This window comes from Paralichthys olivaceus, chromosome 1, assembly GCF_024713975.1.
Source record: "Paralichthys olivaceus isolate ysfri-2021 chromosome 1, ASM2471397v2, whole genome shotgun sequence".
Taxonomy (NCBI): domain Eukaryota; kingdom Metazoa; phylum Chordata; class Actinopteri; order Pleuronectiformes; family Paralichthyidae; genus Paralichthys; species Paralichthys olivaceus.
In genome coordinates, this window is record NC_091093.1 from 25804824 (window position 1) to 25827478 (window position 22655).

The 22655-nt window shown below is 39.8% G+C and overlaps 1 protein-coding gene across 2 annotated transcripts in view; it reads left to right on the top strand.

The window, feature by feature from the left end:
• The window catches only part of itga11a (integrin, alpha 11a), a 59006-nt gene extending 36695 nt beyond the window's left edge, over nt 1-22311 (top strand). For both annotated transcript variants that reach the window (XM_069525877.1, XM_020099419.2), the window contains 22 exons: nt 211-376; nt 862-932; nt 3091-3235; nt 4015-4163; nt 5686-5829; nt 8497-8700; nt 9265-9395; nt 9500-9666; nt 11353-11492; nt 11965-12075; nt 12181-12266; nt 12419-12629; nt 12937-13035; nt 16847-16923; nt 17192-17275; nt 17925-18015; nt 18114-18227; nt 19675-19758; nt 19855-19965; nt 20143-20238; nt 20934-21047; nt 21883-22311. In XM_069525877.1, the coding sequence (XP_069381978.1) occupies nt 211-376; nt 862-932; nt 3091-3235; nt 4015-4163; nt 5686-5829; nt 8497-8700; nt 9265-9395; nt 9500-9666; nt 11353-11492; nt 11965-12075; nt 12181-12266; nt 12419-12629; nt 12937-13035; nt 16847-16923; nt 17192-17275; nt 17925-18015; nt 18114-18227; nt 19675-19758; nt 19855-19965; nt 20143-20238; nt 20934-21047; nt 21883-21960 (2673 nt within the window). In that variant the 3' untranslated portion in view covers nt 21961-22311. The remainder of the gene's footprint in view (nt 1-210; nt 377-861; nt 933-3090; nt 3236-4014; nt 4164-5685; nt 5830-8496; nt 8701-9264; nt 9396-9499; nt 9667-11352; nt 11493-11964; nt 12076-12180; nt 12267-12418; nt 12630-12936; nt 13036-16846; nt 16924-17191; nt 17276-17924; nt 18016-18113; nt 18228-19674; nt 19759-19854; nt 19966-20142; nt 20239-20933; nt 21048-21882) is intronic.
• The last annotated feature ends 344 nt before the right edge of the window (nt 22312-22655 follow it).

A 22655-nucleotide genomic window follows, 5' to 3' on the forward strand; every position in this document is an offset into this window, starting at 1 on the left:
GGCTCAGCTGGGCAAAGACATCTGAACTGAAGCTCTAAAGTCGATGGTGAAAGTGCTGGCATTTGGTGTAAAAAGTAAAACAATTCTAAAACCTTCTGAGAGAGAGCTAATATTAACCTGTTATCGAGCTGTTAAGATGTGATTTATTCATTATTGGATGACACAAAAGAACTTCATGCAAAATATCACAGTTCATTGTTGTTGTCACAGGTCCTCGGCTATTACAACCGTAGAGGAATAAACCCTGAGGCCTTCCTCAATGAAATCAAGTACATCGCCAGCGACCCAGATGACAAACATTTCTTTAATGTGACAGATGAGTCAGCATTGAAGGACATTGTGGATGCTCTTGGAGAGCGCATCTTCAGCTTGGAAGGTAAGCAAAGATGAGCTTATCGATCAATGAGTTGTTTGACAGAAACCTTATTTACAACCGATATATTAATTTAAAAAGTTATCTATCAAGAAAAAATGACCCAAAAAAATGCTAGTTTCAGCTTCTCTTATGGGATTTCTTCTCTTTTCTGTCTTTGTAAACTGGATTCACTTGGGGTTTGGACTGCTTTGGGATATTTAATGCACGTCTTCTCATATTTTGTGACATTTTAGAGGCTAGATAATAATCAGATTAAATATGAACTGATTATGAAAGTTATTATGTGTTGAAGCCCTAGTGGTCACCCTAAAATTAAGCCTGTTGCAATTAGTGCCTAAGAATATCACTGACATCTCCTTAATATGAAACATACCCTCCATGGGATTTCAATGCCATTCTTCTTAGAATATAATTGTGGTAGGAAGATGAAGTTTCTCAGCTGCCGCAGTGGTTCAGAGCTCTTGAAGAATGATTTGTTTACACAGGAACCAGTAAGAATGGGACAGCGTTTGGCCTCCAGATGTCTCAGGCTGGATTTTCCGCACACAACGTTGAGGTGAGTCTTGACTTTTGCTACCACGTCATCTCATAGCGTCTGTAAAACACCACACATTGTCTCAATTTCTGGTGCATCATCGTCGCTTCCCACAACTTGCCATTTATCACTCTCCAGTCCCCCCTGAGATTCCTGTTGTGTGGCCCCAGAGGTTTAGGTAATCCTGATTTAGGAGCCCCTGACAGTAGAGACGGGTCTTTTTCCACTTCAACCGTGCACTAACGCGAAATGAGAAACCACTTGTTCCCCAGGGAAACATATTAGTGAGAACCTGGGACCAGGTTGAGACAGTCATCCTTCAGAATGGGTTTTTTTCTTTTTCATTTCCTAGAGATATTTGAATGTATCTCAGATCAGACAGATGCTGGTGTGCTGCAGGGCGACACAGCTGGAGGAGGAAGATAAAGCTCATCTCTTCTGTACTTCATACCAATTAATCTATTACCATTCCTCACTTTCTACCTCTTTCCAGTTGTCTGCTAATGCAACTCCTTTCATTTTCCAGTTCCAATTGACAGTGTGATTTATTGAGGGTGAAGCAAATATATCCTATTTATGATGAAAAATAAATAAAGCATAAAGCAGAATGTGCAACCGGGTGGTAGGACTGGTTGGAAATTCAGTCCCCAATGTCAGATTCCAGAGATGCTCGACAACATCAGCCTGAGCGTCAAGAGTAAGATAAGTTCTTGGAAAGAATGTCAGGGCCTTAAAGGAGAAAACAGTCCTAAAAGTCCAGATGGTTTTTCTGAATAAGATATGTGCCAGCTCTGAGGGCTGCTTATGTCATATACGACCCAGAGGTTTGATGCATCTGCATACGAAGCAGTTTTTGTGTATTTTCTTTTTGTGAATGAAATCTTAAAGTTCATTGTTTGCTAAATAAACCTTTTGCTTGTTTGCAAATTTGATTCCTGTATTGACCATAATGCAGAACATACATTAGTTGTTTTTGGAACTAGTATAAAGTGTACAAACCCTCTATACAATTCTTTATATTTATGTATAACCACAACTCTGGGCTCCTCTAGAAAAATACAAATTTGACATACTAACCAAAGCAAGGCACATGTCCATACATGCAGTGACTGCAGCAGAAATAGGTCACTGATTTAAAAGGCTGAACTGTTTTGAGTTTTCATTCATTTGCCATGGAGACCATTCTGACCAAAACATATAACCACACTGGCATAACGCTGCTGTGACGTAGTGCAAGCGTGGTGAGCACACAATTCCGTCTTTCAGGAAGGAAATCACAAGCCTTCGTGCTTTTACTTTAACGCTGGAAAATGTGTCGTTGGCATATTGTGCTTGGCAAGAAAAAAAAACTTAGCTCATTAAGCAGAAGAACCCTATAATTATATTGTCAGTGATAGAGAGTATGGTGAACCCTGGAATACAGAAAATCCTTCCTCTTGTTTCTTCTCGTGTCTGCAACAAATTGCACTGGCTGGTTTGTTTGCTTTGTTAGATATTGTTTAAAAATACAAAGGTTTTTTTTGTGGCTTGATTTTAGATGTTAAGGTAGATTTTTTGTCTGTGGTTTGTAATGTTTTTGACTGCACAAAGACTAAAACTGTGAGTATGTTTGTGAATGAAGTAGATATTATGTGCTGTGGTAGAGAAATCTCTTATTCTTCATGACCTTTTAAAGTACACCCTGACTCATAGTCATTACCAAATGCTGACCAATGTGGTTATTAAGACATCTTATACCGAATTTAAGGGATAAATCTGTCATTTGCTACGGATACCTCTTTACGCTTCAGAGGAAATGTAGAACCAAAGAGAAGAAGTGCAATTTTTCACAGTTTCCATGTGCGTCATGAGTATAATCATTTGGGCAATATCATCAGTGACTTGCCTGTAGCTAGCTATAGTTCATCAACCGTCAAAGACTCCAGGCTTTTCCCAAATGTGCATATACAACAATGACACAGACAATTGATGCGGTGGCCAGTAGTCAGCCTAGTTTACAAACACAGTAGCCTGCTTAGTAAATTGTAAGATTATTGTAAAAAGGCATTATCACAGGCTAAAGGGACAGAATGCTGTTGTACGAGTGGTACCACTTCCTCTTTGGTATCATTATAATTGATGCAAAGGCACACCATTGACTTGAAATATAAAAATGTACTACACCTCTTCTCACCTACAGGATGGGATTCTGGTGGGTGCTGTTGGGGCTTATGATTGGAACGGAGCAGTGCTGAAAGAAACACGTCAGGGGAAGGTGGTCCCTCCCAAGTCATCCTACACACAGGAGTTCCCTGAAGAGCTCAAAAATCATGGTGCCTATTTGGGTAAGTGACAACCAAAACAACTGAATAGGACAGTGTTGTTATTTTATCATTGAGTTACCCCTTGATGATTTGCACGCTAACTCGTCAGCCTTTAGTTTTGGTTTAAATCCTTCTTTGGAGGGATGGATGTATGGTTGCCCTCATAGCAGACCTGCGGTTTAGCACCAACTGCCTAAGCTGCAAACCAAACTCCATCTCTTAAGTGTACCCATTGCTCCGGTGCTTCCCATCATATCCGACCCCATCTCACTCCACCACCGCAGACCTCTGCTTTTACCATCAGTGGTTTGTGTTTGAGCATATCCACCAGGCTGCCAATGGAAGCCATTCTAGACTCAATAGTAATATGAGGTGGAAGCTTAATTTTGGACAGGCAGGGAGAAAGTCAAAGCTGGGAAAAAAGAGGTATGAAGATGAGAAAAGAAGGCGGAAAAGTACACAGGGAGTAAGTGGAATTTTCAGTGGGAAAAGACAAAACAGAAGAAAAAGAAATCTGATAACCAGAGTTGCCACTTCTGCGTAGCTGAATGCAGCTGACTGAGTTTTAACGCCTCAAATTGCAATATTTCACAGCAATCACTGCTATGAAATTCTACCTTAAAGGTCCCGAGAATGATTGTTTGAATTTGATCATTAGACAATCCATAGCCAAAAGAAGTAAGACATAGTATAAAGTAAATAAACACAAGTACTTACATCAGAAGCGATACGCTGCATGGGTTGATTTGTCAAAAGCTTAATCAAAGTGTATCTCAGAGGTTTGTGTTTTATGTAACCAGGTTACACTGTGACGTCTGTGGTGTCAGCCAAAAATGGACGTCTACTCGTAGCTGGAGCTCCACGATTTAACCACACGGGGAAAGTCATCATCTTCACTCTCAAGAACTCAGGCAACCTGACCATCCAGCACTCCCTCAAAGGCCAGCAGGTACTGTAGTGTCCAACACTTACCCTACTTATGATACGATGAAGGTTCGCCAGCTGTAAGCTTTGGAAGAATGCCACAGTCGATAAGGACGTGTTATGAAACATTGTTATAAAACACACATTTTTACTGCCTCTGGTACAGATTAGTTGGTTATCATAGTCTTATGTAGATTATTATGAAGTGATTTCAACATCCTACAAATTAACTTCATGCCATAAAACTTTTTTGACAAAAAAGAAAAAGCGAATGCTGGAGGAGTCTGAGTGATTTTAAGCCTATTAATAATATACTCATGCCATCTGCCACTGTCCATTGATACTCCCTCTGAGCAGCATCAAAAATTGATCTGTTTTAATTCTGTATGGCTTAAATGTATTTGTTAACATTTTAAAATTAAGTTATAGTGAAGACAGTTATAGTACGTTTGTAAGGAAAGAAAGAAAAACATTCAGTAATGCACCTTTTCATATCCTTAAATAATGTGCATAAACCCCTGGATTATAACTGAGTGTGATCAGAGTCAGACACTACTTTTTAGGAATACATCTCCTCTTTCTCTGTATTACTTTTAAGTATGTTAGTACTCAGGATATCAAATGTATTTAACTTTGGAAAGAATTACATTTATTTCAATTCATGAGCATATTAATTTAGACAAAAGGACCAGAGAAAAAATCATGACAGGGAAGTATTTTTCAACGGATAAGGCCACTAACCGTAACCGGCCACTTTGATTTTGAAATTTAAGCTCAATAAAAAGACTGAGCTCCACCACTGCAGTCCAAATGACATAAACATAACACACTGCACTGATGGTGTGAGTTGACATAGCAACAAATTTGCTTTATGTTCATCTGTGTTGACTATTTGATAGATTTGATTTGGTTAATTGGTGTTTTATAGTTTTAACATGTGAACATGTGGGTTTTAATACTGTGCAGCAGATCATCTGTTGGGTTTTAATCCCACAATCACATTTGTCACATCAAGTTGAAAAATGATGGCTGTGTGTCAATGTCCGCTACACTCATACCTGGCAGCTCTTCACAGGCTGCAAGTCTGAATTGATCCTGCAGCAGTTTACATTGTACCCTGTCAGCAACAGCTCATCCAGAGTAGCAGATGTTTTTTTGAAGAGAATGTTTTTTCTTTATGTAATAGCTCTTGAAATACAAGCTTTTTATAGGCAGATGTTTCTAATCTGTAAAACCCATAGATGATGTTCCATCCACTCCAGTGACTAATCCAGTTTATATCTGTAAAGATTTCACAGTTTCAGCATCAACAAAAACCACCAGGACTCTGGCCACTTGATGTGACTCAACACACGCTTCCATTTGTTTATAATATTCATCCTCTCCAGCTCTCTAGCAAATCATCAAAACCAATCAACATTCAAGAATATGTCACAGAAGAAAGTTGTCCTTTAAATTAATGAAATGCAAACTTACATACATGCATCAGTCTAACAACTTACTGAATTGTGTAAAGATAAGAGTGGCATGCATGTGTCTCTTTACAGATTGGTTCCTATTACGGCAGTGAGATTGCACCATTGGACATTGATGGGGATGGCATAACTGACAACCTTTTAGTGGCAGCCCCGATGTTCTTCAGTGGCGGCATGGAGAAGGGAAAAGTCTACATCTACAGAGTGACAGAGCTGGTAGGTAGAAACAAATACACAGAGGCTGGCCACATACAATCAACTCCGGACCAAGTTACCCCACCTCACAGAACTGGGTCAGCACCTGTTTAAACTCCAGAATCACACAGTAATTTCTCACACACCTCACCAGGAGTATCCGGTAACACACACCAAACCAGACTCTTTTGCATTCCAGCTCCACTTTTAACAGAATGCCATGCTGCAGGCAGACATTTGGAAAACCTTGCCATGCCAGTGTGCAGACTTTATTAGATGTATATAATGAACTCAACAGGAAAGTATTCGGGGCTTTTTAAAACCATTTCCAGCGAAGCGTTTGGAGGCGAGAACTTTCTTTAATAGAAGGAAATTTCCCGGTGTTCCAGGTCTGTCTTGCTCATTGAATGTCAATGAATGTCCTCTGTTGTTTTGAATCCATTGAACAGGCATAGACGAGGTATTTAAATATCTGGTGTGGCCCAAACCACATCACAGGTGGCAGGCCAAACCTAACAGCCAAAAACACAAACAGAAAGAAATCACTGTTAAAAAGGTCTGTCATCTTCAGGACAGAAATACCATATGTCCAGGGCAATCAATTATCACTGTGTTGTTGATATAGGTGCCGCTGCAGATGCTGCACAGTGATATTGGTCTGGAAATTTAAGGTTGGGATTCTTGGTCCAAGAATGTGTCCCTGTAATCACAGAGAACATTAACATTTCCGTTGGCAATGTGTATATATGGTGCTATCGATTTATATCTTATCAAAAAAGTTATTTTTTTCCTGCTACTTCATTTTCCCTCAGTAAATGATCCCCATGACATTTAGTACATTATGCATTTTAAAATGGCTATAATCAATTTTATTTCACAGTCAATACTTTTGCTGAGGAGATTATGCTTTCATTGTTATTAAGCAGCATTTCACAAAAAAACTACTGCACAGATTGCCACAACATTTTAAACCTATTGAATTTTGGTGCAGATCCAGGAAAGTTTTATCACTTAATCATTATGAGATTGGGCTTTTTTTTTCATAGATGTCTAAGGGAATAATTCAATGATCTTGATGAAGAAAAATCATTGATATCTCTGGGTGTGTGCAATAGTGGATTTAAATGGGATTTCATAAGAGGACTCAGCAGAGGTATACGCTACACTGAGGGCCACTCTAGTTCTTGTAGGTGGAAGGATTCGCTCGTAATGCCAAAGGATTGTCCCCCAAGCCTGCAGTTTCCCTCAGTTCTATGTCTTTAAGCCTATTCTTCTGTTTTTCTATTACACTTTGTTTTGCTTCACTGTCTCTACTTGTGTGGTTTCATTTTTCTGGCAGCTGTTTTCTTCTAAAATACTGAGTTGCTACTCAGCTGCTTTTGCATCAAGCACTCTGACTAAAACTTAAAGCAAAAACTCCAGGTTTAAATCTAAATAAAATCTGGCAGCTGGACAAAAATAAAACTCCATTTGAGTCTAACACGTGGAGAAGTTGCACTTTTAACTCACCCTCGGAGTCAGTGACGGGCCGGTCATGACCCCTCACGACCTCCCCACAAACCATATGTTTCAAATTGAAACAGTGCTGAATATATTTTTCCGCATTTCTCTTATCAATCTCCCCCTCTGGCACACATGCTCACATCAAGTAGCTGGGAAGTACAAGCTACCGTCCTAAATCAAATCTCTTCCCATTTGTTTAACTGAGAAAACAAGTGATCTCATGTTTTGTCTGCCGACTCTAAATTATATTACGAACTGGGGATGCCAAGTGGAGCAATAATATGCATGACTACTAATGGGCTCAAGTATTTGGCTCCGGTTTGTCAGCATGATTTTTTCTTTATTTCCAGTTGTGTTGTTGAAAGACAAGGATATTTTCCATGTGACTTAAGACTCACACACTAAGAGGAGAACTTCAGATAAATGTACTAAAGCGATATGGCATTCTTTAGTCCGTTTATGACCCTTAGGTAAAATTCCAAACTTCTGCGGTCCCAGATGTTTAAGATTTTTGAGTTCAAAAAGGCAGAATTAGAGGATTAAGTGGAAAACAAAGAAGCTGATCCAACATTTATCTTCCGCTTTACCAGAAGAAAGCTTTTTATAACTCTTGTTTGCTACTTTTTCCTGTGTAAATTACGAAACGATTAGTTGTTTAAAGATGGCTTTGAGATAACTGAAACAACAATCTTGCTGAGAGGACAAGAATGTCTTACAAAAAAATAATGGCATTTATCATTAAACAAATGGATCAGTCCTTTGACCCCTGTACCAGAGGACATGAATCTCTCCACTAACAGTATAAGTGCTATTTTTATCATGTCGTTTTGGCATATGCTTCAGTTTCCATTAAATCCTTTGTCCTGTTCAGTGCATATTTGTTGATGGATTCATGTCATACACACATGTGCATACTGTCATCAGGATGTTTGAATGCTGACTGTGTTTTTCCAGGCATTCTTTAACATTAGCCCATTAATGCAGAATTCAATAACTATCTTTCAAGGGCCAGCTGTTTCCAGATATTTATGAAATGGGATCCAAAGAGAAATCAAGTACATTCTCATGGCAGCAAGACGAGAATAATATGTCACACGTGTAACGTAGTATGTATTTATTAAGATATGCACAAAAACAAATTACGACACCAGCTTTAGTGACTTTACGTTTCCCTTCCTCCCTCAGAATCGGTTTATTCTTGAAGGGGCGTTGGAAATCCATAAAGACGGCCAGAACGCTCGCTTTGGTTCATCTCTCGCTCCCGTCCCTGATCTAAACGGTGATGGCTTCAACGACTTGGTGGTGGGAGCGCCACTGGAGGACGACCACAAAGGAGCCATTTATGTTTTCTTTTGCCAGCAAAACAGAATTCTACGCAAATACAAACAGGTAGGGAGTGTACCGAAAGTACAGTCGAAAGACACTGCAAATGTATCCGGACGTCTTTTGTCTCCTGACTACAATTACTGCAGATCACGCTCCAGTGTTTCATTTAGTTTACCACGTTATTATCAGTGTGGTTAATAATATGGAGTTGATTCATTCACACTGAGTGATTGATGAAGGGAGGAGGAGCAGGTAGACCAGCAGATGTGGAGATCAGGTGACTGAAAATGACAGGACACAGCACATAAACCGTAGAACGGGGGGAAAAGTTTTTTTCAAAATGAACTAATAGGACTTCTGAACTCTTTCTGACTCTTTCATAACAGGAAGTGGAGGCACTGAGAAACTAATAATCTAGTTAGAGAAATCCTGGATTCTTGATGAATTTGTCATGATTCTTAACCAAATCATTGTAATGAGTAGTGTCTATTTGTTATTGTGGCTTTACATTTGCAAACTCTTTTCCCCCCAAAACTTTAAAAACACAGTTTAATTGGTTACTTTAACAATGACTTAATCATGACATTGGAAACTGTGGTTGTGTGATTTCCTCTGCCTGTTCCTCAGAGGATCGCCGCAGTAGATTTGGCTCCCGGCCTGCAGTACTTTGGGCGCAGTATTCATGGCACAATGGACATGAACAATGACGGTTTAGTGGACCTGGCAGTAGGTTCCCTCGGTGCAGCTGTTCTCCTTTGGTTAGTATTTCATCCATTAAGAAAATACTGTCGTCAGCCAATAGCGTTTTATGTGCGTCTTGAGAATATCGTAGGTCACATGTAACACCTTTATGCCCTCACAGGTCACAGAGTGTTGTCCGGATATATGCCACAGTCAGGTTTGAGCCCAGTAAGGTCAACATCTTTGTGAAGGACTGTCAGAGAGGTGGAAAAGACGTGACCTGTATGTCAGCCATTGTGTGCTTCAACATCACTGCCAGGACAGCCATTCTGCCCACACAGGAAATTGGTAAGCCAGCAAAAATAATCCACTGTTGTTGAAGCACTGCAAAGTTTCCTAGTTCCTCTCCATGTCTTTGCCTGATGTTTGGCATCTTCCGAACTGTTAACAAATCATTAGTTTATATATTAGAAATAAAGAGCCTTTTATACATTTTACAGCCTAACAAATATATATAGATGAAGAGACACAATAAAGGAGCAAATGCAGTTTTTTTTTTCTGGAATGAAACATCTGGATACTGTCACACTTTAACAGACCAATTCACTGATACACTCAAGTAGAGAAATTCATATTTTGGATTTGTAACTCGCAATGTCCAATAAATCAGCTGTTACTGTTTGTACATTGGTATATGGATATGAAACATGGCTGGTTTCCAGTTAGAAAAGGCATTAGGCCCCTCTGAACGTATATTATCCTCCATGTCTTGGATCCATCAGACTTCTCAGCATGTGGGTTGCTTCGAAAGCTGAAAACTGCGGAAAGATATCTTGATCTCACTGCTGTTCCTCTGCCAAAGCTAAAGCTGCCGCCTCCAAAGCTGGTATATCTGAACCACGCTGGTGATGTTAAATGTTCCTTATATTGTGTCAACACTGGCTGGAATGCATCTACTTGTTCATCTTCTTTTTTGTTTGATTCAGCTCTAAAAAGCAAACTGTTGGTGTTAGTGACAGCTCACAGGCAATTCAGTTCAGCAGATGGGTGGCCCACCTGTAAATAAACGTCAGGTTTCTGTGCCCACAATTTGTTTTAAGAGATTTCATGTCAGGGTCCAGTTTCACGGTGTTTTGGGGGGAGGAAGCAGAGGTGCAGGGGGAGCGTGTTCTGAGTTAACCTCTTGACCCTCCAACATCTTCATCAAATCTATCAGTTATGTCAAAACAGAGCAGAAGAAGAACAGACAGAGTTATCTTTTCTTCCACGGTTACATACAGTGGAACAGGTTTATTTAATTTTCCTCTCCTTGTCTGGCTGGTAATTCATGGCAGATGTGCTGGTGTTTGTGAGTTCGCAGTGGTCTGCTGCATGAAATGGATTTTTTTCTGTCTCATTCATGTAAATCTTTTTTATGCAAATGTCTATTTACAACATCTGAGGGTGGCGTCTTCAAACAAAGAGACTCTACAAACTTCTTTTCAGATGTGCAGCGTGGGGATTTGAGGTGATTGACGGGTGCTGCTGTGAGGCCCCATCACTCTTGATATGGTGTCGTTTAAACGTGAATACATTAAAGTGTTTAGTTATTCTCAGTTTCTCTCAATAGAAAATATATATTTTTATATCTTTTGATATTTGTGATGTTTGAAAAGTGGAGAAAAACTAAATTTAGTATCTATAATCTTCTAATTATTCTCTATGTGAGCCCCAACACAACAAATACACAGATTTAGTCTCAGTGGAATTTTTTCAAGCCACATTGTTTTAAAAAGCTTCACATTTATTTACAACAAGCTGTAAATAAATGTGAAGCTTTTTAAACAACGTGGCTTGTGAATCCTGACGCCAGAGGGTTTAGATTCTTGTACGCGTTGATCACACGTTCATCATATATTCACTTTCTATGGCCTCTGCCATTTGTCAATTAATCTCCTCTACACGATAAGAACAGAAGCCCATACAACTTAGAAACACTTGAATAGAAAAGTATCTTTCAAGTGTAATCTATTCACTTTTCCTATGACCCACCAGGAATCAAATACAACGTCTCCATCGCGGAGAGACGTTTCAATCCCCGGGCCGTACTGGACAACCCGAACAAGCTGCAGCCTCAGAACCTGACGCTGCTTCCTGGAGAGGAGACCTGCGAACACATCTATTTCCACGTCATGGTGAGTTCTGTGATGACAGTTGCAAGAGCCTCATACGACCAGGGATTCCAAAGACATAATTTGCAGTGAGGGAACTGGATTAGTTCGTTTAACTTTGTTTGTAATTCATCCCAACAATGTTTTTCATTCACTAAGCGTTTTATTCCATTTTTGAATATGTGAGATGGAAGAAAGATTTACGTTTATTGCATCTATGATTCTGTGGAAACTTAAAGTATCACATGGAGGTTAAATGCTGTTTCAGATGTTTTTCTGTCAGAATCACTTGGTATTCATCATTTTGTGTTAAATTATTGATATTTTTAAACATTTAAATTCAGCAAACTTCCAGAAGTCTACATGAGTGAGATTATAATCGTAACCTTTGAGGGTTTCTTCATCTGGATTGAACCAATCACTAAAATAAATTGTTGGATGCCATAGATAAAGTGCCACGATAGAGTAAATCCTCTTCTTTAAACTTTTATATTAGGAGACCACAGATTATGCAAGACCCATAATTTTCGCTGTACAAGTGGGACTGCAAGATCCAGAGCAAGGACCAGTTCTAGATGAAAGCTGGCCAACTGTTGTGAGGACTGAGGTGAGTCAATCTGACAGTTAATCCTCATGCGGTTCTCACAAATACAAATAGAAAGGGAAGCATTGAATGTTACTCTGACTTAGCAAAGCTTGTCTCTTTGGCTAGCTGCCCTTCTGGAATGGGTGTGATGAGGATGACCGCTGCATACCGGACCTTGCACTGCAGAGTATGACTGACCTGATGACTCGAAGGTAGGTGACACTCACAACACAAAGCACAATCAGAGAAAGGCCCAGATTTACTGTATTTACACATCTACTATATGTAAAACATAGAATCATTCTTTGACTTGTTTCTTTTCTTATGATTTACTCTTATGTCCTTCTCCCTCCCTGGATCCCAGTCAGTTCTGTGCGCAGCCTGTACAGTCTCGTGGTGCTTTCTGCCGCCAGTTCAGTGAACGAGAGATGGAGGGATCTCAGCGTGTGCTGGAGGGAAACAGGAGAAGGATGGTGGTGGACCTCCGGCTGGAGAACAAAGGAGAGAACGCCTACAGCGCTCGCCTTAATATCTCCTACTCACACAATCTTCGCTTCTCCAGTCTGATAGTCAAGGTACCTTCTCATCGCCATAAACCAAGTGTCTTCATTTGTGAGATTCTAAGGCTGTTTTTCACAATTTCACCAAGTTGTTTGTATTTGGTTGTTTGTTGGGTTTGGTTTACAATTTCTTGCTTCAAACAAACCAAACCATGGTTCAGTTTTATTCAGACAAAGACCACCTCTACTGAGAACCAAACAAAGTATAGGGCCCTTAGATTTATAAACAATTCTAACCAGCTGATAATATTAGATGCGTGCTATAATTAAGTGACCAGTACTGTAATAAAAAATTTAAAAAACGTTCTTATTTTTGATGCAGGACAACTCTGACATCAAGATTGAGTGCTACATCGAGGACAAACTGAGGAATGAGAAGATCTGCAACGTCAGTGCTCCATTCATGAGGGCCAAGTCTCAGGTGAGCTAACCACATTTTATTATAAGAAATAAACTACAACACTCAACTCAACTGGGTGACATTGTTTATGCCATTATATAGTTAACTATGGAAAATTTACTTCATCTGACGTAAATTTTGTAAAAATGTAATGTAAAAATACTAAAACCAAATAGATTGGCAGGTTTTCAGGAGTCTTGAGTATTTTCCTACATTATATCTAACATTTTTATTTAACCTGACTTAGTGGAAAGCAGATCTAAAATGTTTCCAACCATGAAAAATTCATTCATTCTGGAGTTTTCAGACTGATTGCCACATGAGATAAAAAATCAGTTGAGAAGCTTTCACCTCTGACTAAAATAAAAATCTCAGATACGTATGTCTGCTCTGACAGAGGCTGCAAAAGACATAGATGTGGCCTGTATTAGGCCACACTGACCAAGTACACATGCTGAAGGCTTGAGTTGACAACGACAGACCACACTGGTTAATGTAAGAACCACAAACCAGCCAGAGGAAACCAGTTTAGTTCTGGTTTGTGAGATCCCTTCTTTCTCTAATCTGACATCTAAGTCTACAGTTCCAACACAAACACACATGCTCCTGTATTTAACTTTCAAACTACTAATAAGAAACTGTGATAACATCCGCGAATACTTGTGTAAAAATATTTCAGTGGCTTAACAGTAACACATTAAAGAAACAGACACATCCTTGATTTATCTGTGATTTCACCTTATTTATGGTTCGATGTGTAGAAGACGGTTCTCTCACTCTTTATGATGTTGAAACTTGATGCTTTGTGTTTCTTACCAGACCCGTTACATGCTCTTAAACCTGAACACATTAAATATCAAGTTACTCTGCGTCATACTGTAGTTCATGAGAGATTTTATATGCTAATACTATTTATAAATTTTGGGTAAAGCTTTATTTTATGGCTCCTGTAGTTTTCAGTTCGATTAGTTGGATTTTTTTCTTTCTCAGTTAGACATTGACATCAGATTAAGTTTCTTTTTGCAGTTGTTGTTATATTATTACCAAATTATGTCGTTTTTTTCTACATACAGATGAAATTGATTATTTGATATATTAATTAAAATAAATGCTTAGTGTGACATCATCATCATGCACCAATGATAAAGGATTGTAAGTGATCCACATAAAGTTGGTAGAGAGCCCTCTGTATCAGTATCTTATTTTCTAAAGCTTGACATATTTTAGTGCCTCCGTGATCCATCATCCAAAATTAGGGGTTTTAAACACGCTACCATTTGAGAATAATAAAGACTCTAACCAGCAACGTTAAAGAAGACTCTAGCAGTGTGGAGGGAGAGTGAATGAGCAGTGGTTTTTAAGTGTTATATACTGTTGAGTGATATTCTTCCACATTAAATGTGTTTACTGTTCTTTAAAGGCCATGGTTCGCAAATGCCATTGCTCAGGGTTTGGTGATGTGATATTTGACCATAAAGTATTTATGATCCCTTTTCTAAGCCACCTAGGTCATGTCCCTGATGACGACGACTGTGGGTTCGTATTTTATGTGTCCCTGGGGTCAAGATTGAACCTCTACAGTCCGCTCCAACCAAAAACTTACAGTCTGCGGTCTGGGACTAAAGTGTGAACAAGTCCTTTTGCCATCACACACGTAGTTTTCTGAAAGAGACTTTGTATGTTTTTTAACTATGCAAAGGTTATTCATTATCAGTGGAGCAGTTCCTTCTTCCTCTATTCGCTGTTATAATTAAAATGTCATGTTTGGTTATAATGACTTTATTTGATATGCAGATAGAGCTTGAAAGGTATAAACAAGAAGAAGAAACTTCTGTCTTAGTTAAAATATTTTACCACTTCACCCTGGTGCACCAGGTGAGATGGAGTCAGAGACAGTGAGATGTATTTCTTTCTCTCATCTGTTCCTGATTCTCACGTTCACATGCTGTTTCCAAGCTTTTCCACAGGCTTGTAATGTCAAAGATATTTATGAAACTCTGCACTTTCCAGTTTACGTTTACGCAACTGCCTCAAGTTTTATTTCCAAGAGGGTGATGTTTGAATTCACTGTGATGGGGATGACACTGGTCGTACATCACACTGCAGTTAAAAGCTATTAAACAGCGAGCAGATTACACATCGTCAGTCTTTTCCATTGATGCCTCGTCTTTCCGACTTTAAACTTTCTTACTATACAGATACAAAATCTGCTGACGAATATCGAAGGAATGAAGTAATGAAAGTGAATGAAGGAGTTCATGACCACGTCATTATCACAAACAATAGTTGTCTCCTTGGCAATGGAAATATCAGCACATTTCTCTGTAGCACTCTCCAGCTACCGAACCAAGAGGACTCTGGTCACCCCTCAAACTCCCTGAGTGATTCATACCCACTCATTCGGCCTGAACAGCATCCAGAGCCACAGAGCTGATCTGTTCTGGTCGAGGCCCTTTTAAAAATGTGGCACAGAGTTAAACACGGCTGATTGTACATCGGTGCCACTGCCAATCCAGCTCAAACCACTTCTTAGCAGAGGGAAAGTTAGGACCTGAGGACAAGCCTTTTTTTAAATAGCCAGTTTTCACTCATGTTTGACTTTTCCGGTTGAATTTGATTTACTGTAAACTTTAGTACAGCTGCAGCAAAATGAGGTTTTCTTGTTGGTGTTCTTGGTGTATACTACTTATTGCAATCAATCATTTGGTGAATGTGGCCCAGTGATGTGGGCAGGCAATGACAACCCAAAGGAGGGACAGGAGCTTCAGGCGCTGACGGAATTTCCATGTTAAACTATGCTGTCGCATAAAAAAATCCTCTGGCCACAGACAGTAATGTCTTCCAAACACATGTGTGTGTGTGTCTGCGCATTCTTATGTGGATGTGTGTTTTCATCTGCTTCTCTTCCATTTAACTATTTTGAAAATAGGTTGGACAAAAAGTTTTCTTCTCTTAGAACGTTGGTATTAAGAAAAGACTTGGGAACATTCTCCACAAACAGTAAAAGATTATGTGCAGTGTGTTCTATATCTGTGGTCTGTCAAGGAGAACTCTATATGGAGGAGGGACGCAACATTAAACATTGTTATGCAATCCCGCTATGGTCAGACTGAATCTGTCAGGATTTCATTACTGCACAGAAGACTGTAAACAATGCTCTGATTCTTTCTGCTGCCAATCAACCCTCCTTTCCTCTCCTCTCCCCGCCCTTCTCCTTCTTTCCTCCTCTCCTCTCCTCCTCTCTTCTCCTTCTCTCCTCCTCTCGTCTCTCCTCTACTCTCCTCTTTACAGACTTCTCCCTCTGTTGTTGTTCATCCATGGTTTTCCATTTTGTCTCTTCTGTTTTTGACCATCTCTTCTTTTTCTCTTTTCTCCTTCTCTGTATTCTATCCTCGATCTGACTTTCACTTCTACTTTGTGTGTGTGTGTGTGTGTGTTTGTTTGTTTATTTTTGTGTGTGTGTGTGTGTGTGTAGTCATGTCGCTGTGGGTTTATGCTATTGTCCCCAACCATGGGGGAAATTCCCTTGCTCTCTTTAAGCAGTTGGTGCAACTGTGCATCCGGCTGCCAGAGGTCAAAGCCTGAGACTTACAGGCTTTACCTCCTAATCCATAATGCAGGACTTACTGCTGCAGAGGGTAAATACTGTACTGCAGCACAAAGTCAGGGGAAGCTTTGACTTGTGCTTTTAGTGTTGTTATAAAATGTAATGATGATAAACGGGTAAACCGCGAAAGGAATACTGATTAAAAGATGAAATATTAGATTGTTTTAAGGCCATGTAATAAATGAGTGATTTATTCCTCTGAACTTTATTTTCTCCACCGTGTAGGTCTCGTTTCGCCTGGAGTTTGAGTTCAGTCGTACTGTCTTTCTGGAGCACGTCAGGGTCATCCTGGAGGCCAGCAGGTGTGAACATCAATTAAAATTCTTCCCTGTATTTTGAAATCTGGACACTTTTACATCGTCCCTCTTTGCATTTATTGTAACTGTCCTTAACTGACACAAACAAAATAACAACCACTCATTACTCCCACCGTACGTACCAAGTACTGTGCTCGAGATAAGCTAAAAAGCTGAAAACCCAAATGAGCTGCAGTGATAAATATTTCATCTGGTGTCCCGCTGTGACATCACTGCTCAAGTTGTATTATATTTTGTCTCCTTCTCTCGACAGCGACGGCGAGGAAATGAGCACAGCTGATAACTTTAATGACATCTATTACTCACTGAAATACGAGGGAGACCTTCTCTTCACGAGGTTTGTCAGTTATCTCAGACTCTTTCCAAACAAAGCATGGCGAGGTGATTGTGGAGGCAGTGAACGTAGAAGTAAGAAGAGTGATTAGATGTCTTCTGGAAAAAATATTTATTAATATATATATATATATATATATATATATATATATATATATAACATATATTAAATGCACATACTTAAGCGAAGTATTGGCAATTAAAAAAATAATGAAGCCTAGAACCAGGTATGGACATATGCGAAGAGGTATTAGGGCCATACTGAAGAAAAAAGAGAGTCATAATATTACCAAGATAAAGTGGTAGTCATATTATTACAAGGAAAATAAGTCTGATACTTTTGATAATGTGCTGATGTGTCAAACTATTAGGTACTTTGTCATTTGTTAAACAGTATAATTCAAGACGACAGGCTGATCTTCTGAGATGTTCCTCCTCTAAAATGACATCTATCCAAATATTATCACCTTATTCTCATAATATAATGGCCTTGATAATATTTTTCCCTTTTCCCCTGATACCCGTTGGAATGTGTGATTTGTCATCATGTATTTAGCTTCACATTATTTATTGCAATATACCTCAAACCCCAGATAAATTGAAGATTTTTTATTTACACATTACTTGTTCATGTTTATTCGTCGCCTCCAAAGGGATTCAAATCCAACCCGGTATGACATCAAATCAGAGCTGTCGCTGGAGGAGCCTGGAGTTATCGGTCCCCCTGTCAACTTCACTTTCCAGGTAAGAGCCAACAACATCGTCTCCCTGAGTTTAATTTACGCAACAGGGGAAAACACTGATGAGAAATAATTCACAGTTTCCGCTCTGTTGTCTCTCAGATCCAGAACCTTGGCTACTTTCCAGTAAAAGATCTACAGCTGAACATTGAGATCCCAGAAATGACAAAAAATGGGAACCAACTCCTGCAGATATCTGAATTCCAAATTGATCAGGTGAGTGTGGAGCCTCAGTGAGAATGTGTCACTGATGAAAGATTAATAGCACATTCTTCTTTTTGAACTCCCTGCTCAGTTTATTATACTCTCAGGAGCTTTGCAGCGACTGTTGGTCATAAGGTTAGCTAGACATGCTAATGTCGTGATGGAGGAGACTACACATGCTTTAATCTTTTCCTTAAACTTTTCCAGAGGGTAAAAAAACTAACTTTTTATGTTCATATTTACTGCAGCATCGTTCACTTCACCTCAACAAGTGAAAAAATCCAAAGCTTGACACCTCTGCGGTGCCTGGATAAGCTTGCTACGCTGTGATTGGACAATAGCCATTCGGAGTAGGGGTTTAGTCCGTTTATTTTTTAGCATCTACAATTATGGAGCAGTTGTCTCTTGTGGTCACAGTTGCTCAGTAAAAGTCGTATAAGGTTGTTATAAATAGTGTTGTGTTAGTGTAGAGTTTCTCCATTTGGCGGTGCTGTTTCAAAATAAAGTTTCTATTACGTCAATAGGGGGTTAAGGCAGCTTAGTGCTGTGATCACTATATTTGATTTACTGACTTTGCAGATTCTGTTAGCAACAAAAATCTAGTTACTCTACGTGTATTTGTGGCCCATTGTAGATTTGATCTCTTCAGACCCTGTTCATTAGGGATTGGCGCTCAGGTGGTTTTGTCTATTTTGTTAACGTTGTTGGGGGGGGGGGGACACGTTGACCCAGCCTTGCAGTTTCTATTTCATGCTCGTCTAGTGTTGGACAGCAGGAACAGAAAAAAATTAAATGACAGAAGCTTTACTGGGAATTCAGCTGTGTATTAAAATGCTGTTTTATTTGAGCAGAGAGAAGCAAACAAAGACTTAAACTAGGTGTAACACAACAATGATGCAATCACGTCATTAATATACTAATTAGCTTGTATCATCAGTGACATTTAGTGACCTTTCAAGCAGGTTTTAGCCACTTTCCATTTTAACATAGTTGACAGCTGTTTTCAACTAAGTCCTCAGTTTCTCACATTGATCTCATGAGGTTCAACCATACATACAACTTATAATATTATTTCAGCTGTATCCCAATTGAGGGGCTGAAGCGAGGTGAAGCGGTCTGGTCTACGGAGAATTTCCTCTTTACCGCTCCAGCTAGTCTCTTACCGCTGCATCATTGGGTTCCTCGAGCAGCTGCATTTACTGCAGCTCGGTCACCCACATAGCTAGTTTGTTAGCCTCATCACTGGCTCAATAGATTCTATGATCCCCATCAGATAGATTTTTTTTTTGCATCGGGAATTGAAGCAGGCACATTTGAAGGAGCTGTCTAAATGAGACAGCCGGTGTGACATGAGCGCTCTCCTAAGGATGCAGCCACTGAATTTAGACACAGCTTCTCTCTGCGGACACGAGACTGTAATATACTAACAGGTAATCTACGTTCATGTCACCCCCCCCAGAGAGATGGTACTCACTGTTTACCACCTCAGCATGTGGCACAGAGCAGAGCGTCGCCTGAGGACCTCACACGCTTCTCCCGCTTGGTAAAATACATACAAGTCAAATGAATTTCCAAAATAAGAGTTAATTTCCTCCATTGTCATTTTTGCTTGAGGCTAATGTCTGGTTTCTACACACAGAACCGATCCAACACCCTGATTCTGCCAATCCAATGCTCCGTCAATGTGGCCTCCCAAAGAGAAATTGCAGTTAGAATCACAGGAGCGCTACGAATAGATACCTTACACGCAGTGAGTATAAACCAAACGTGTAATGATCATGATTTCGCCCAGCTTAAAAACAACATACACATGCATGCAGTTTCTCCATTCCTCTTACTGTTACTCTGCTTTGATTCTGCTTGGTCGTCTACCAGCTGCGTCATCGTGTTTGTGAAGATTGACTGCTTGTTTTGATTTGTTCCTCAGCTGAAGTTTAAAATCCTCGAGCTGGTAACCAGTGCCTCAGTGGAGCTCCCCTCCTCCAGCCCCATGTTTCTACATGAAGAGAGGCCTGTCAGACATGTGAGTCAACAACGACTGATGTTGTAAACTGTCCCTGCCCTGAGACTGACCGGACTCAGACACCGAGTTCACAGACACATCCTAATGTATTCAGACATAGCCTCTCTTTGATTTTAATCCTGTCCATGTGTGAATAACGTGTTTTCAGCTCCAGGAGATGAGTCGTTAAAATGTATTGAAACAACTGAAAGAATCAAACATGTTTATTAAATGTAATGGAACATTTCATCAAAAACTAAACAAAGACATATTTTGCTGTTGGCCCACTTTCTAAAAGAGCATGAATGAGCCCTGCTTCAGTTGATGACTGAGGCAGTGTAGAGTCAGACAGTGAAGGTTGGTGTTGGAGCTCACTTGCTGTGTGGTGCTCAGGGACCGAAAGGACCAGCGGCACAACATGTCCAAGTCTGGACGTGTACACTGATGTTTGCTGCCATCTATTGGCCAGTACAAGCACTTATACATTTTCTCTTTACTGTTTGCATGAGGAAATGAAACCTGATTTATTTTAGCTGACTCAAGTGCTTTGTGCTTTATACTGAATTTTTTTTTCGGTGAATCTGATGAGTCATCCGTTAAACTGTACACGAAAGAAATGCCTGAACAAATATTTATAGCCTATAGTAAGTTACATTGGGTTCTGTTTGTATTTGAAAAATAAATGAAATTAAATCCTTTCTCATTTCGTGTGACAGATAATATTGGAGATCAGGAAGGAGGGCGATTACAGGATCCCCACCTGGATCATCGTTGGCAGCACGCTGGGAGGACTCCTGTTGTTAGCCCTGCTCAGTCTCGCTCTGTGGAAGGTAAGACATCACACTCATTATAAATAGGTGTGTTGTATTAAGATGTACAATATGTCTTTTTAATCCCTATTTATCATTTCATAAATAATGAAAAAGGTCATATTGTAATTTAAACAATTATATAAATTGTTCTATGTACTTTACTCGTGGTTGAACCTCAACTTAAGTCATTCAGTGTAGTCAGACTGCCCCCCCCCCCCCCCCCAGTAGAGAATGAAGTACCATCTGTCTGCAGTGCAAGTGATTCAAGTGATTCTATTAAGAGAGGTTTTTTTAATTAAATATTTAAAAATGTCAAACCTTTAAAAAAATGTTTTCCCTTATTACAGTGTGATTAAAGTCTAATGATGTTTGTGTTTGTTTTTGAGTCACGAGTCATTTTAAACTAAAAATAAATGTACCAGTTGTTTTTCTTGATTAATCAATTTAATATCTAACAAATGTCAGAAAAAAATGACAAATGTTTGTAAAGTAACCTTCAAATGTCGTCAACAGAACAAAATCAATAGACATCAAGTTAATTAATGTTGTTAACGAAGACCAAGAAAAACCAGCACATATTCACATTTGGAAGCAGAATACAGGCTTCACCTTAAAACATCTGCATGTTTGTCCTTGTGAGCATGTTAGCATGATGACAGCCACACAGCTGTTAGTATTTCTGCAGAGGAGTTTCAGTTTGGATTTGAAGCTTTCGTCATTTTAATTGTCACTGACATGAAGAAGAAACAGTCCCACCAGAGTTCAGTGGTTAACACACTGACACCGTGTTGGACACTAAAGCTCTAACTTTACTTCTTGGCTGATTTTACGCTTGTTTGAAACCTCCACTTAGCTCGGCTTCTTCCGGAGGCAGAAGAGAAGAGACGATGACGAGCAGGAGGTGAACGGGAAAGTGGCAGAGGAGCGGTAACGCAGGTTCAGGGCCCCCAGCAGACACCTTTTCCACAGGGGACCCAACACTCAGGGACCAACCCACCTCCCCCTGCTCCCCAACACCACCACCACAGTGGCACTGCATCGACAGCTCCGCATGATGATGATCGCTTTTTTCAGTGCACTGGATCTGTCCCACGCCACGACCCCTGACCCCCAAGAGTCAGCACTGTCACACTCACCTAGCGTTCCTGCACTGTTACGGCGTCAGGGCCTTCTTCCTTCATGTATTTACTGCCCTCGTGTCGTCCCTCCGCTCTCGTTTTCTCGGCTCGTGCTCGGCTTTGAAATGAAGAGAAGAGCAAACTTTGATTGATTTGTTCCAAGAATTTCAGGCCGCATGTTCCTCCCCCTGAGGCGAACGTCAGCCAATCACTCTCTTGTCTCTTCTGTGTATTTATTTAACTCTTATGGTAAATTTTGAAAAACATTAAAAACCTCAAGGGTGACTTCGCCACCCGAAAGCTACGGCAAGTGTAAAGTTACTATTCTGTATATTGAATTCGATGTTTAAAAGATTTTTATCTGCAACATGTTCAGTCGACTTGCATTATAATTTATAAAGAAACACAACTGAACACACGTCTCCACAACACGAGGAAGATTCATGACGTTTGACTTCGAAAGACTTTCTTGATCTTTCGCTGCAGAGACAAATCTTCCAAATACGTA